Source organism: Spermophilus citellus (assembly GCF_964194105.1).
Source record: "Spermophilus citellus genome assembly, chromosome: 3".
In the NCBI taxonomy this organism is placed as follows: domain Eukaryota; kingdom Metazoa; phylum Chordata; class Mammalia; order Rodentia; family Sciuridae; genus Spermophilus; species Spermophilus citellus.
This window is the reverse complement of record NC_138184.1, coordinates 167,225,934-167,242,514: the sequence shown is the minus strand read 5'-3', so window position 1 is coordinate 167,242,514 and position 16,581 is coordinate 167,225,934. Positions and strand designations below refer to the sequence as shown.

Here is a 16,581-nt window from a genome sequence, read left to right as displayed (position 1 = left end):
TGCCAAAGACTGCTTACAAAATGATACAATGTCTACAAAGCTCAAAAGTAAGCAAATAAAATATATCTTGTTTAGCAAAGAAGTTATGTGAGGTACAGCTATTTTTATAAAACAAAGAAATGATCAGTCAATTATCTAGTATATAGGCCACATGTGACCAGGAAGGAGGATGATGCAATGGGAGAGTACTAGAATTTAAGGGTGCTAATAATATCCTTGGTTTTATGTCCTATAATAAGATTTAAATGTGTTCATTATTATGCATAATGACTTACATATGCATAAATATACATACATATGAATTGAATATACTTTTCAGATGTTATTAAAAACATAGTACTATTATAAAAATAAACCACTATTTAGATAAGAGTTACCTGATTATTCTAGGTTCCCAAAGAAATCATGATCTTTCACTGTTTTATGAATGCATCACATGAGCACAATTACTAAAGTAAAGAAAGCACACCAAACAAAACCTCCGAATAAAGCATGAAAAATAAATAATAGGTAAGCGATAGTAAATAACAGAAGGAGCAGATCCAAATTAAACTCACCACCAGGGCTTTAGATCTGTTGCTTAGAAGTTTCTCAATATCCCTGGCTGCAATTTCCACCAGCTGGCGTGCATTATTTGGTTCCACAGTATACAAATCCTGGTATTTCTCATAAATCTGAGTGAAAGGAAAAGGAAGTTAATAAGAATAATAATTGCCTCTTGAGCTCATAAATTCCCATTAGAAGGTATTTAAAACTATAAACAAATGATTAAAAAGATCTACCCTTCTCTTTCTTCATTTGGATGATTTTGAAGTTTCAGTAAAAGAGGAAAACATAAATATAAATTTGCTATCAGACTACCAGCTTGCTAAAATAGTAGTTTATGTCATAGGTTGTAAAACAGCTTGTACCAAAATAGTTTGCATTTGCAATTTTGAGGTTTGAAGCTGTACCTGCCCACCCCAGCATCACAACCTGGTATTAACTGTCAATCACCTTTTACAAAAAAGGGTGGTCATGGTAGAAAATAGAGGGAGAGATGCAGCATGCAGGTCAAACTGGAAGGACTGTGTGGTAAACAAAGGTAGGAAAAAGGGTTATATCATAGAGAAGGTCCCTCCCTGTAATGGAGCTAAACCATGCTGCTAAACCTTATGGAGATTCAGCCAGGTAACACAAGGAATTTCAGGGACAATTTACATGTAGACAAGTTGAAGGTTATTAAAATCTACAGTAAATGTTTGGTTAGAACTGTAATAATATCTTCAATTTTTATCAAATTAAATGTTTTCATGTGTTTTTTGAAATCACTGAATCAAACTATACCAAAATTAAGCTAAGTGACAGAGAAAAACTCAACTTTATTTCTGGTTCATCTCTAGGATTTCCCTAGAGTGGCATAAGCTGTGCCTGGTTTACACAGCCTGTACACTCCCAGCAGGAGAGGAGGAATTAAAGCTGGGAAGGAGGCAGGGAGCAGTGGCAGTGTTTGTGGCTGGAGTGTTGAGCTGAGAAGGAAATCCCTTATGCATGGAACAGATGGGGTGCACATGCATGACTAAACCATCTTTGAAAGCCAGGACCTGGCAGGTTTTTACTGTCTTATGAGAAGTGAATCCAGGCACACACCAAAGCCAGTTCAACCCTGCTTTTTTCTGGCTCAGCTCCGGCAAATCTGCTTTACTACCAACAGGTTCTACAGCCCTGTCCCAGCGGAACATGACGCTGCTGGTGAACACTGGCTTCAGGCATACACAAATGCCTATACTAACATTCATCCATCACATAGTACATTAGTTTTCCATGGACTTAAAACTTTTTTAAGGGAGTTATAGTTAATTGGCATTTAAAAAGATCTCAATCACATTTTACTCCTAAAATTGATTGATTAATTTAAACTCTGAGATTTTCCCCATAGTCATTTGAACGCTGGCCTTATTCATTTGAATTATCCAAGGCACATCAACTTAGTGACATAAAGATCATATATTTGGTTTCCAGTGCATATCAATGGATTGCTTATGCTTTCACCAGGTGGATGTGGGGGTCCTCTTCTCCATACCAAGCTTACCCATGAAGAAATCCCTCCAAGGAGAAGCTCTTTTTTCAGCCTCAGATGAGATTCAGGAATGAGAATTCTTGAATTGATTAAATGATTTGGGTTACAAGTAGATAAACCTCAACATCACTTGAATTTGATTCAGGATATTTAGTTCTTTGCAGTAAAACCAATAGAACTAATTGATGGGAAATGTACTGTGCTTTGTACCATTAATACCTTGTTCATTTCTCTACACGGTCTAACCTCCTTCCTGTGGTACAGAGAGAACAATGTGCTTCATAGCTGGTAAAGATTATTTCAGATGTACAATACATACTTCACGTTATAGACTACAGATAATGTCAGTTATTAAGTCACTACAGGTGCCCAACACATTACTAAGTGGTTTAAAAATGAATGGAGTGTAAATCAATTTATCTCAAGTATATACATATCATCTAGAATATATACAAAATGTTCCCTCAAATTATATTTCCATTATAATTTTAAAATAATTAACAAATACTGAGGTGTGGTTTTGAATGTCCCCAAATATGCTAAAAGCTAGGTCCCCAGGGTGGTGAAAGCTTTGGGAAATGGAGCCTAGTGGAAGGTACTCAGGTCATTGGAAATGTGCCCTAAAAGGGTATTATGGGACCATGATGCCCTGCCTCTTTTTTTCTTTTGCTTCCTGGTAATTAGTTTAGCAGTTTTGCTCTACCACACACTACCATCTTGATGTACTGCCTGACCATAGGCCCAAGCTATGGGGCCAATTGATCATGAGCTGGAACCTCCAAATCCGTAAGTTAAAATATAAACCTTTTCTCTTTATAAGTTAATCATCACAACTATTTCACTATAATGATAGAGAACTGACTAACAAAAAGAGAGAAATATAAACTCTGTCTCACAAATAAGTCCTAAACAGATGAAGTCAAGAAAGTCTAGAACCCAAGAATAAATATCTGGCTATATTCTTTCATATATAAAACTGCAATTGGAATGTTTTCTTTGATAAGAAAAATGAGTTAAAACTATGGACCCACCTCACCAAAAGAACTAGCTCTCACTTTTTGGCTTTAAAAAACACAATATTCTTTGTTGTTGTATGAACAGTTATGAAGTCTCTCGAAAAGTTTTCAGATAAATACTTAGTAAACAATTTTCAAAGTAGAAATTTTCACATAGATTTTTAATGATGATACATTTCATAACATAAATATACTTTTATTTTCATCACTGAAATAAGCCACAATTCCTCAATATTTAATATATTAGAATATTAATATTAAAAAGCACAGTCTAAAGTATCGTTTTTTGTGTGATTACCTGCTTTGTATTTTTACCCAATTATTTCGTGAAGGAAAAATAGCATGTTAGAAATAATACGAGTTTTTAGCACCAGACAGCACACCATTCAAATCATGTCAGCTTCTCACATGCTACATGATATTGGCCTTTCTACTAAAAAGAATGTGGCATAAAGACAAAATTCAGGATGGGATATTTTCCCTACTGAGTGATATACTAATGTGCTTTAGTTTTTCTCCAATGTGAGTCCTATTATTATTCTATACACAGTCTTCACAAAAAAAGAATGCTTGTCACCTGTACATTCTCTCAGAATCTTAACTGACTTTAATGATCTTCCACTGCTACATTCAAAGACTAAGTTTCACTGTAAACAGAACACATTATAGTTCTTGCCTTTTTCACAGGTAACTTCTTTCAAATCACTTTCCTCTAAATTAAGTCCATAGTTCCCAGATAATCTTCAAAATAATACACTTAAAAATAACCTCAAATGTACTAACTACAAAGTGACACCAGTCATTGATATAATTGCTTAACAAAATTTATAAAGAATCGTTATACAAACTATAAAACTTTCCCAAAGATACTAACTGAAAACCTAAATATGTCTCCAAGTTTTAGATCGCCCCCTAGATTATTATTAGCAACTAATTTTAGGCATCCATTTCTAGGTGTTTTATTCTATTATTCCCTTTCAGAATGCTAAAAATAATTTAAAAATTAAAAAATTAAAAGAATCAGCTAACCAACAAATTAGGTTAGTTATGGTTTTGGAATATCAGACGGGGGGAGTTTGAGTCCCTAAGAGAGCAAAACCACTGCCCAGAGCAGCAGAAGATGAAAGATAACCTGGTATGAATTAGGAGAAGTGAGTCTGAAAAGCCACTCTACACTTTGGACCTCCATTGACTCATCAGATGTAATTTCAGAGGAAAACCCCTTAACATAAGTGAGAAAATCCCTGAGAGTTAAGAGTGAACACCTTCGTAAAGATAGTCTCAGTGCAGGATCAAGGGAACTCCAATGCAGAGGTTGATGGGAAGAAAAGGTCCAGCTAAAGGATGATGGTGAACCACCTAGAACAAAGGGACTCTATGTAGCTGGAGGAGAGGGGCCAAGTCTTTGGTGCCACGAGTTTTCAGTATCTATGTCAAGAGAACAAAAGAAAGCAAATATCACAGAGCTTACTTCCCCTCACATCTAGACCTCAAGGAGCAAAGTCAAGAACATTAGAGAATTGCAAAGTGTTTGGAACTTGGAATTTATTAAATTACCATAAAAGGTTATTTTGGACTGGAAAAGATCAACCATCAAGTGGTAAGATTAATCACCCCTCTCACCTTTTTGTGAGAGATAATGGCAACTTATAAGCAAGTGAAGTTCCCTAAAGAGATACACTCTAGTTTCTACATATTGTAACTTAGGCATATAAACTTTGACAACCCTAAATCAATATGTGTGTGTTTCTTTCCCTTTCATGGAACCTGTCCTGGACAGGCAATCAGGATTTCTTTCATGCCCAGCCATCTTACTTTGGGAAGCTTCCTCTCAGGGTGGCCAAGAACTTCCTTACACATACTTCATGATATTCTGATGTGTAGCTTTGCCCGTTGGTCCCTAACTAATTGTCAGAATTTATAACAGACCTAGGAGATGCTGACTACTAAGTCAATAGCTTATGCGAAGCTAAGGAAAAAAGATCTGTGTAAACAATAATATCACACTGAGCCAAACAGATTTCTCACCATAGGACAGCAGTTGTACAGAATAGTGTAAATCCAGGGCATTAACAGCAATGAAAAGATTATCTGGAGGAAAAGAGTATTCAGATATATTAAGCAACAGATATATTGGCTGTGGTCAGCAGAACAATAGCCTCCCAGAGATCCTAATCCTCAGAACCCGAGTGAATATGTTGTTATACCACAAAAGAGAACTCAGTTTGCTGATGGATTAAGTTTGCTAATCAGATGAATCCGAAAGATCCTTAAAAGTGGAAGAGGAAGGTGTGACTAAGGAAGGAAACCAGACATGGAGGAAAGAGAAGAAATCTCCCTAACATTGCTGGCTTTGAAGATGGAAGAGTAATAAACCAAGGGAAAGACATGTAAAAATTGTAAAATAATGGATCTGCTTGTTTAAGCCAAGAAATTTATGGTAATTTGTCACAGTAGCAATAGAATTCTAACACAATGAATTAGTCATAGCCAGGAGCTCCCTGCTCAGAGTCCACAATAAAAATCCGCCTCTGGGGCTGCCTTGCTCTGGACATCCTTCCACTAACCAAACTATGATGAAAATACTCTTGAGTTCTTGACTTAAATTTGCTACATTTTTGAAGTATTTCTACAATAAACTTCCTGAGTGATTCACTGTGCCTTAAATTAGAAACTTAAGAAAGACCCCATGTTTCCAAATTGTGACTAACAGTAGTCTTACTGTGCAATTTTTTCATTAGTCATAGATTCTGATGAACATGAAAAATGAACTCTATTGTGAGATATGTTCATTTTCCTTTAGGCTTTAGGCAGTAATGAAATTAGTTCACGGACACACATTATGACCTTCATTATTGTGTGAAGTTCTAAGAAGAAAGTCTAGACAGGAAACCTAAAAATACTTAAATGGACATGCATATGTTGTATAAAATTATAGATGAACCAGATAAGTAAATACGGTTTCACCTCACAATAATCAGAGTGGGATAAAGAGAAAGTATTACATGACCTCACCCTACCCTCACCATTCTTACTTCACAATCTTGACTGGCTAATAGGACTAAATGTAAGAATCTTTAATACTAACTCAAGCAGGGAAAGAGGTACATTGTCTCCTTGACTGCTTTAAACACCCATGAAATAAGTTTCATTAATTTGAATTGAATTTTACAATGTGAGATGGCTTGTAGATCATGTTAGGGCTTTTGTTTTTGTTTTTATTAAATACTCTTTGAACTACTTGTTCCCTGTAAACTGAGAATATCTTATTTCTAAAAGGTATATTAACACAAAAGAATAATATAATGTTCTTTCTTGATTACTATCAAGGATCACACTTCCCTTGACTGAAGAAATTTTACAATCGGTCAAAACAGAATAAAAAGTTTCAATATTATTTATCTCGAGTCTCATCATAGTCAAAGATGGACAACCTAGGGAGATGTTGAAATAGGTGAATATTCCCTCATCTGAGTAGAATAGCCAGTGACTGCATATTTGAATTGATGGTAGAATATATTTTACAAACAACAAACAATTAAAAAAAACCTCTTTCCTTTTATAAAAATTAGCTGAGTTTAAAAATCACACAACATACTCGAAGTAATCCCTGATCTCATCAACCTTTCCCATCTTCCCCTCTGATTAAAAGAGAAAATGATGCAATCCCAAAAACAAAAGTCAAGCTTTTAAAACATCTTACTCTTTAGTACTCTTTGGTATATTGTCTGTTGGGATAATCTCCACTGGGTAAAGAACTAAGGTAAATATCAACTGATGAAATACATTTAAGCAACATAGATTTTTTTAAATTTATGAAGCTATACATATTCCTTTTACAAAAACCATGGCCTTTCGTTAATATCAGTTTTAAAAGGGTATATCTGATTCACTTCTTTTACATAAATTAGAACCTGTTTCAACCTATGGGATTTTTATGACTTGAAATTTTCAATTTTGCTATTCTTAAGCATTTTCAAATATAATCTAATCTAAGTTATGTAAGTGTTGTATTTATTATATATTTTTATTGCTCTTAATCAGAATCAAATTTCAAGAGGAAAAGATTTTGTTCTGTTCTTGGTACATGTACAGTACGTGGCATAATAAATATTGATTGTATAAATTAGTGAATAGATATCGATACTGGGTACTATGTCAGGTTTCACTGGGAATGTGAATACTGACTTATCACAACTTCCTTATAATTTATACTCAAAATGAACCTAAAAATAATAGCAAGGATAAGTAATGTGCTATGCACTTATATAATGGAATACAAATACAATACTTAAACAAAAATTAAATAATGGAATATATACATACAAAAAAGGATATTATTGTTCCAATATACAGAAAGTTATAATCTCATAATTCAGAAAAGGTACAAATCATATAGGCTATGAAAGTCAAAAGATGGTATTATAGTCACACTTTGGAGGAAATGTGTGCTTAAACAAGGGATGAAAGAGATCATAGCATGCATGATACAAGGAATTACTGGAAAATGAAAACTGAAAAACAAATTGGAGCATGATTATGGAGAGTTATGGAAGTTAGGATATTGGTTTATATATTAAACTGTAGTCAACTTAAAATATTTTAGGTTAATAATACCTAGCCCAGAATTTCTAGAGCCTATCACAGTGGTTTGTATACAGGAAGAATTCAAAATACAAACTATAAAATATAAAATGCACACACACACAATTATATGCACCCAAGAGTACATATATAACTTCATCATGTCATCATATTTATAGTGCATACTTTTCCAATGATGACTTCACACTGTCATTCTCCTAGCCATTCCCTTTTATCTACTTGATATGCTACAGCTTCATAGTTGGGATGGGGTCATCACACTTCAAATGGGACATTATCTTTAGAAAAGATTCAGGAAGAATGAAGTCAAAGCTGGTGAACCTCTTGCCAGTTGCCAGTTGCCCAAGTTCCTACTAATAATGGTGACACTCATAAGCAATATATTAAAGTTATATGAAGGAAAAGGATAAATGACTATTGTAAAAGTGCTTGTTAATGCAAAACAACAGATGATTACATTGAACCAGAAAAGCAGGTTGTTCCTGGAATAGAAAAATTAAACTGCAACAAAGACTAACTACAAAAATTATTCATAGCAAGAATTTCTCAGTTTGGAGGATGGTGAAATTTCACATATAAAGTAAACTGTAAGTTGTTTTGTTGTTTTTGTTGTTGTTGTTTTGCGGTGCTGGGGATCAAACCCATGGTTTTGTGTATGCAAGGCAGGCACTTTACCAACTGAGCTATATCCCCAGCCCCTGTAAGTTCATTTTAATAACACTAAGATTCAAGAAAAGAAAAAAAATATATATATAAATATATATACTTATTTTATATATATATATATATACTATATATATATATTATATATATATATATAGTATATATATACACACACATATATAATATATAGTAAAGGCTATTTGCTTTTTTAATTCCAGAGAAAATTTATTAACCCACTCTCTTTCCCTGTCCATATGTAAACCCATATACAAATTGTGAATTGAGTATGTATTTTAACCATAAAATCTATATGCAATGAAAAGTGGAAGAGATCACACTATATTCTATCAAAATTAAATTAAAATATAACTAACTATAGACTGAGTAAGCTGCCTGTTTAATGACTCTAACCCTAAATGACCTAAATTCATTTTCTTGCCAATAAAAGAATTTAAAAAAGCAATCTTGTTTAATTTGCCCTTCACTATCATACCTTATTAACACAGGACTATTGATGCTGATACATAATAACACGCTTATTCTTACTTCAAACCCTTCAATCCTTCTAAAACAGTTGTTCAACCTCAGTACCATTGACACTTTTTACCAGATAAGACTTTGTTGTGGGAGAATGCTCTGTGCACTGCAGGACATCTAATAGCACCACTGTCCTTTGTAAGTAGACCCACATAGCAAGCCCTCTTCCCCACATTATAACTGTCATAAATGCTTCCCAGCACTGCCCAACATCTTCCAAGGAGCAAAAATCACTGGCTTGGAACCACTGTGCTAGATATATATTTGCAATACTAATAAATATGAATTCCATTTTCAACTACTAGCACAATTTAAGAAAATATAAATTAATGTTTGATAATAGAACAGAATGGTAAGGTAAAAATAAAAATTTTTAATATATGTTAATAAAATGTTGAAAGTAGCCAGTAAGATGACAATTGCCCTTAAAGTTCATTCTGTGTCTTTGAAAATGAACAGAATTTACCACTGTTTATAAAAAAAAAAAAGCTTCTCAAATCTCTCTTTTAGGGAGGGAAGTGAAAAAAATACATATTCTTTACTGAAAGTACATTTTTTGCAATCAAAATAGATTTCTTTTTACTTCAAAGAGACAGAAAGAGATCAAAAGGGTGAGATGATCACAAATTGCCTATATAATTATGGTGATGGAGTTACAACATTTCATTGTTGAGGAAAGCAAGGCAATTCTGAAAAAGCATGAAAAATGAAAATATCATAAATAGCAATATTTGTTTATCAGAAGTAAAAAGCATGCAACTTTTCCAAAGCATCTATTAATGCTTCCCCATTTTATCTTTTGTTTCCTTATACCCTTAAAACATTTCTGTGAGGAAGGCAGTGTTGCTGTTGATCTCATGTGAAGAGCAGGTAAAGGAAATTCTAATACCATGTAGCTACTTAGTAACTTTCCTGGGACTGGAAGATTCCTCATCTTGCTTGTTGCTGTGCTGATTCCCTAATCAAAATCACAAATTAATTATGTTCTGCATTTGAGTGTCTTTTTTTGTAAATATACCAGTATATTTAACTATCACCTACAAAATGAATACTCTATTTACATAAGATAATGTGCCCACTATTTCAAAGAAAAAGCATCAGGGTTAGTTAGAAACTATCATAACTCAAACTATTTATCTAAATACTAACTTAAACTATTTATCTAAATACTGGGGATGTGGCTCAAGTGGTAACGTGCTCGCCTGGCATGCGTGGGGCGCTGGGTTCGATCCTCGGCACCACATAAAAATTCAAAAAAAAAAAAAAGATGTTGTGTCCACTGAAAACTGAAAAATAAATATTAAAAAATTCTCTCTCTCTATGCTCTCTCTCTTTTCTCTCTCTCTCTCTAAAAAATAAAAATAAAAATAAATAAATACTTATTTGAGAATACTAATGAATGCTCAATATTTAGACACATTCTGCATTTATATCTTTGAGTAGCATATTACAATATAAAGTATTGATTTTGACATAACTTTAACTTAGGAAATCTTAACAATGAATCAGAGTTCTGTGGTGGTGCCATTGCAGAACAGTTCCATCTTTAAAAATCAAATTTCAAAAATAATAATAATCTACATATTTTAAAAATATATTTGCATATTTTATACTAAAGTTTTAGAAATTCAGATAAAATTTAAATTTAAGAAGTAAGCCTTATAACAACAATGCGACATGGATTATTTTGACTTTCTTAGATAATTAGGGGGACACAATAATATGTTAGTAAAAAAAAAAAATTGGGATTCCCCAAACACCCTTCATTGTCAGAAGATAACACAGCATTCTAAATGTTACAGAAGGGAAGTAGGGAGCAATGTCAGACATTGTGGGTGAATACTTCAAAATGCATATTGTTACCACTAGAAGAATACATGTACACACACACACACACATACACACACACACACACACACACACACACACACCACACAGTCTGAGTCCAAAGTCCTACAACCCAAAAGGAAAAGCCTAGAGGGATCTGAAAGAGAAGACAAGAAAAGGATCAGGGAGGAAAATGTATCACAGAGGCCCACTGAGTAGAGGGCCAAAGAGTGCAAATAGCTGTGGATCCCACAAGGAAGTATAGAAGACACAGAGATTTTTAAGGCCTTCCCTGTCCCTATCCCCAGGGCCATGGCCAGGGAGAAGAAGTGAGCTGCCAATGGCACAAAATGTAAGCAGATCCTTACTCTTTCTGGACCAGGCATGTTAATGAGCTTCAGAGCAAATGCCTCTCCAAATTTTGTACCCCAGTCACTTCACTTAGCTCAGGTAATACAGATCCTGCTGGGACTCCCTCCCTACCCTTTGCCTGCAGGGAAAACAAGCCTATTTGGAATGAAGAGAAACTTGACCTCTTTAAAAATAAAGCCTTCAGGGATCCAACATGGCTGACGGCGAGGAAGCAGCGATTCCAATGTCTCCACATTAACGGGATCAGAAAGACCCATTGGAACAGCGGCAGTCTACCTACTGAGGAACTTCTAGCAAAATTCCGTTAAGAGAGGACCTGCCGGGAATTGGTAGGTTTATTAGAAGTGTCAGTTTGTCCCAGACAAGTGGATCTTGGCCGGCCACACGGGCGCGGAGGTCCAGTCCCGAGGCCACCAGCCACTTCTGCAAGCGGCCGGCGGCCCAGAGCAGCACAGCCCGCCCAAACCCGCAGACGGCACCCGCCATCCCGCCGTCCCGGGTAGGCCCTGCTCTCGCTCTGCGAATGGACACCATGCCTGCCAGGCTCGTAGCCACGCGGCCGCAGCTGCCCGGCTCTACAGGCGGCCCCCCGACGGGTGCAGAGGTACAATCCCGCGGCCACCAGCCGCTTCACAAAGCGGCCAGCGGCCCCGAGCGGCGCGGCCCGCCCGAACCCGCAGACGGCAACCGCCATCTCGCCGTCCCGGGAGGCCCCGCTCTCGCTCAGCGAACGGCCACCCCGCCCGCCCGGATCTTAGCCACGCGGCCGCAGCTGCCCGGCTCTACAGGCAGCACCCGGTGGCCCGGCACAGTGAGAAGTGTCCCCGCCTGGCCCAGCAGACAGCCCGCGCCCACCAGGCTCTTCTAACAGCCCCGCCCACCCGGCGAACGGCTCCCCCCGTGAGACAGCGTGAAGGGAATCTAACCAACCCTTTACGAAATAGCGAACTGGGAACTAAAACCAGAGATTGTGTCAGACCAGAGACAAGCCAGTTCCACCCCTCCCTTCGGACACTCCGGCAAGGAGCCAGGGGCCCGCCATAGCAGAGAGGGGAAGTCACCAAAGTTCGGCCACAGAGATTCCTTCCCAGCGGAATCTAGTTTAGAAGGAGTGTGACTCCCACCCACACCAGATACAAACAACCGGGAAACTTCAAAATCTCTCCGTGGGCGTGACCGTAAGGGCCAAAGGACTCTCGACCCCCAACTCCCCCTACTGCCAGTGACGAGGGCATGACTGTAGGGGCAGAGGGAAGCAGAGAAGACTCCCCACCCCCAAATCCCCCAACCGCGAACTGAGAGGGTGTGACGGTAGGGGCGGAGGGAAACAGAGGACACTCCAGAACCCCAACTCCTCCTACCGCCAGCAGTGTGGTTGTGACTGTAGGGGCTGAGGGAAGTAGAGGGGATCCTTGACCCCCAACTCCTATTACCACCAGCAGCGACACCAATGGTCTTAGCTGCCAGATTCCGAAGGTGTGCCCACCAAAGGGGTCCGGAAAAATTAAACAATTGACTCTCAGACCACAGCTCCACAGCACTGGGGCTTAGATGAATGACAGAGAGAGTGCTCAGTAGTTAGGGAAATAGAGCACTCGGTGGGGCTGAAAGTGTAACGAAATCATTGGGGAACTGCCTCCGGTGAGCAGAACCTGGCTGGCTGGCAGGAGGAAGGGGAGGAGGGGCCGTAGAAATGAAACAGCTCTGGACCAACAGGATTGAGAGACTCCCAGGAACCGCCTTACAGGGATTGCTGTTGACACATTGAAGGCAAAACTCAGCCCGGAGGGCACAGCTTTGCCTACGGGAAGAGAAGAAAATGGATCTCTAAGACCTAATTTTATTTTCTATTTCATTTTAATTTTTTCTCTCCCTTTTCCCTCTCTCTCTCCCCTTCCAAGTTTTACTGCTCTTCCCATTCTCCTCTATGCTATCTATCTCCCTCTCCTTCTTTCTTTTCAAGAGCACCTACCTTCCCCTTCCCCCCAACTTTCATCCCAAGCATTACGTCCTCCATTTCGCGTAACTGTCTAAATACAGATAGGTGTGCACCCTCCCCCCGCGTCTGCAAGGTAGCCGGACCTGCAACCAACCAACAGGTCAGGCCCAGCAACCTGGGAGTGGCAGAGCCGCCCCACGCGCCTGCAAGGTAGGCGCACCTGCTACCAACCAGCAGAACAGGCCCAGCGGCCTGCCGATGTGGTAGGCACAGTGCCCCAATTGGAGGAGGAGCAGAGCCCCTGCCCGCGCCTGCGCGGGAGACTTTGCAACTATACAAAAGTAATACAAATATATAGGGGGAAAATTCAATAACACAACAGTCTCAGTAAGCAGAAAGAAACGCGAACAGTATGAAGAGACAAGGAAAGAAAGGACCACAAGCAATGCAGGTCAACTCAATGTTAGAAAAGGTAATATCTGCAGCAGAGGGAATGTCAGATAAAGAATTCAGGAGATACATGCTTCAGATGATCTGGAGTCTCAAGGAAGACATTAGACAGCAAAATCAGACAATGAAAGATCTCTTCAACAATAAAATACATATACAAATCCAGGAAGCAAAAGATCAACTATACAGGGAGATAGAGGTTATAAAAAAAAAAAAAAAACAGAAATCCTAGAAAGGCAGGAAGCAATAAACCAACTTAAAAACTCAACTGAGAATACTACAAGCAGAGTAGAACACTTAGAAGATAGAACATCAGACAATGAAGACAAAGTATTTCAACTTGAAAAGAACATAGACAGCTCAGCAAGACTGTTAAGAAACCAGGAGCAGAACATCCAAGAAATATGGGATAACATTAAAAGACCAAACTTAAGAGTCATTGGGATACAGGAAGGCACAGAGCTCCAAACCAAAGGAATGAGCAATCTATTCAATGAAATAATTCGAGAAAACTTCCCAGACTTGAAGATCGAGACAGAATCCCAAATCCTAGAAGCCTACAGGATGCCGAATGTGCAAAATCATAAGAGATCCACAACTAGACACATTATAATGAAGATGCCCAACATACAGAATAAGGAAAGAATTTTAAAAGCTACAAGAGAAAGGAAGCAGATTACATTTAGGGGTAAACCAATCAGGATAACAGCTGATCTCTCAACACAGACTCTGAAAGCTAGAAGATCCTGGAATAACATATTTCAAACACTGAAAGAAAATGGGTTCCAACCAAGAATTGTGTATCCAGCAAAATTAAGCTTCAAGATGGAAGATGAAATTAAAACCTTCCACGATAAACAAAAGTTAAAAGAATTTGCAGCTAGAAAACCATCTCTCCAAAAAATCCTCAGCAAAACATTACAGGAAGAAGAAATGGAAAATAACAATGAAAACCAACAGTGGGAGGTAGGACAGTAAAGGGGGGAAAATAATCAAAGAGGAAAACAAACCATATTCAGTAACATACATAAACAAATATGGCTGGAAGGATAACCCATATCTCAATAATAACCCTAAATGTTAATGGCTTAAACTCACCAATTAAGAGACATAGGCTAGTAGAATGGATCACAAAACATGACCCAACGATATGCTGCCTACAGGAGACACATTTGATAGGAAAAGATATACGTAGACTGAAGGTGAAAGGTTGGGAAAAATCATATCACTCATATGGACTTTGGAAACAAGCAGGAGTGTCCATACTCATATCAAATAAAATAGATTTCAAGCTAAAGTTAATCAAAAGGGATAAAGAGGCACACTACATACTGCTCAAGGGAACCATACACCAACAAGACATAACAATCATAAATATATATGCCCCAAACAATGGTGCAGCTATGTTCATCAAACAAACTCTTCTCAAGTTCAAGAGTCGAATAGACCACCACACAATAATCATGGGAGACTTCAACACACCTCTCTCACCACTGGACAGATCTTCCAAACAAAAGTTGAATAAGGAAACTATAGAACTCAATAACACAATTAACAACCTAGACTTAATTGACATATATAGAATATACCACCCAACATCAAGCAGTTACACTTTTTTCTCAGCAGCACATGGATCCTTCTCAAAAATAGATCATATATTATGTCACAGGGCAACTCTTAGACAATATAAAGGAGTAGAGATAATACCATGCATCTTATCTGACCATAATGGAATGAAACTGAAAATCAACGATAAAAGAAGGAAGGAAAAATCATGCATCACTTGGAGAATGAACAATAGGTTACTGAATGATCAATGGGTTATAGAAGACATTAAGGAGGAAATTAAAAAATACTTAGAGATAAATGAAAACACAGACACAACATATCGGAATCTATGGGACACATTGAAAGCAGTTCTAAGAGGAAAATTCATTGCATGGAGTTCATTCCTTAAAAAAAAAAAAAAAAAAAACAAATAAATGATCTCATACTTCATCTCAAAATCCTAGAAAAAGAAGAGCAAAATAACAGCAAAAGAAGTAGAAGGCAAGAAATAATTAAAATCAGAGCTGAAGTTAATGAAATCGAAACAAAAGAAACAATTGAAAAAATTGATAAAACTAAAAGTTGGTTCTTTGAAAAAATAAATAAGATTGACAGACCCTTAGCCTTGCTAACGAAGAGCATACAGGATGAAAAAGGCAATATCACAACAGACACTTCAGAAATACAGAAGATAATCAGAAATTATTTTGAATCCTTATACTCCAATAAAATAGAAGATAGTGAAGGCATCGATAAATTTCTTAAGTCATATGATCTGCCCAGATTGAGACAGGAGGATATAGACAACCTAAACAGACCAATATCAATTGAGGAAATAGAAGAAACCATCAAAAGATTACCAACTAAGAAAAGCCCAGGACCGGATGGGTATACAGCAGAGTTTTACAAAACCTTTAAAGAAGAACTAATACCAATAATTTTCAAGCTATTTCAGGAAATAGAAAAAGAGGGAGAACTTCCAAATTCATTCTACGAGGCCAACATCACCCTGATTCCTAAACCAGACAAAGACACTTCAAAGAAAGAAAACTACAGACCTATATGTTTAATGAACCTAGACGCAAAAATCCTCAATAAAATTCTGGCGAATCGGATACAAAATCATATCAAAAAATTGTACACCATGATCAAGTAGGATTCATCCCTGGGATGCAAGGCTGGTTCAATATACTGAAATCAATAAATGTTATTCACCACATCAATAGACTTAAAAATAAGAACCATGTGATCATCTCAATAGATGCGGAAAAAGCATTCGACAAAGTACAGCATCCCTTTTTGTTCAAAACTCTCGAAAAAATAGGGATAACAGGAACATACCTCAACATTGTAAAAGCAATCTACGCTAAGCCCCAGGCTAGCATCATTCTGAATGGAGAAAAATTGAAGGCATTCCCTCTAAAATCTGGAACAAGACAGGGATGCCCTCTCTCACCACTTCTGTTCAACATAGTTCTCGAAACACTGGCCAGAGCAATTGGACAGACAAAAGAAATTAAAGGCATAAAAATAGGAAAAGAAGAACTTAAATTATCACTATTTGC

The 16,581-nt window shown here is 37.4% G+C and overlaps 1 protein-coding gene across 3 annotated transcripts in view; it reads right to left on the bottom strand.

Moving 5' to 3' along the window:
• CACNA2D1 (calcium voltage-gated channel auxiliary subunit alpha2delta 1) overlaps window positions 1-16,581 on the bottom strand; it is a 483,532-nt gene that overhangs the window by 372,593 nt on the left and 94,358 nt on the right. For all 3 annotated transcript variants that reach the window (XM_081286479.1, XM_081286480.1, XM_081286478.1), the window contains exon 3: window positions 558-674. In XM_081286479.1, the coding sequence (XP_081142605.1) occupies window positions 558-674 (117 nt within the window). The remainder of the gene's footprint in view (window positions 1-557; window positions 675-16,581) is intronic.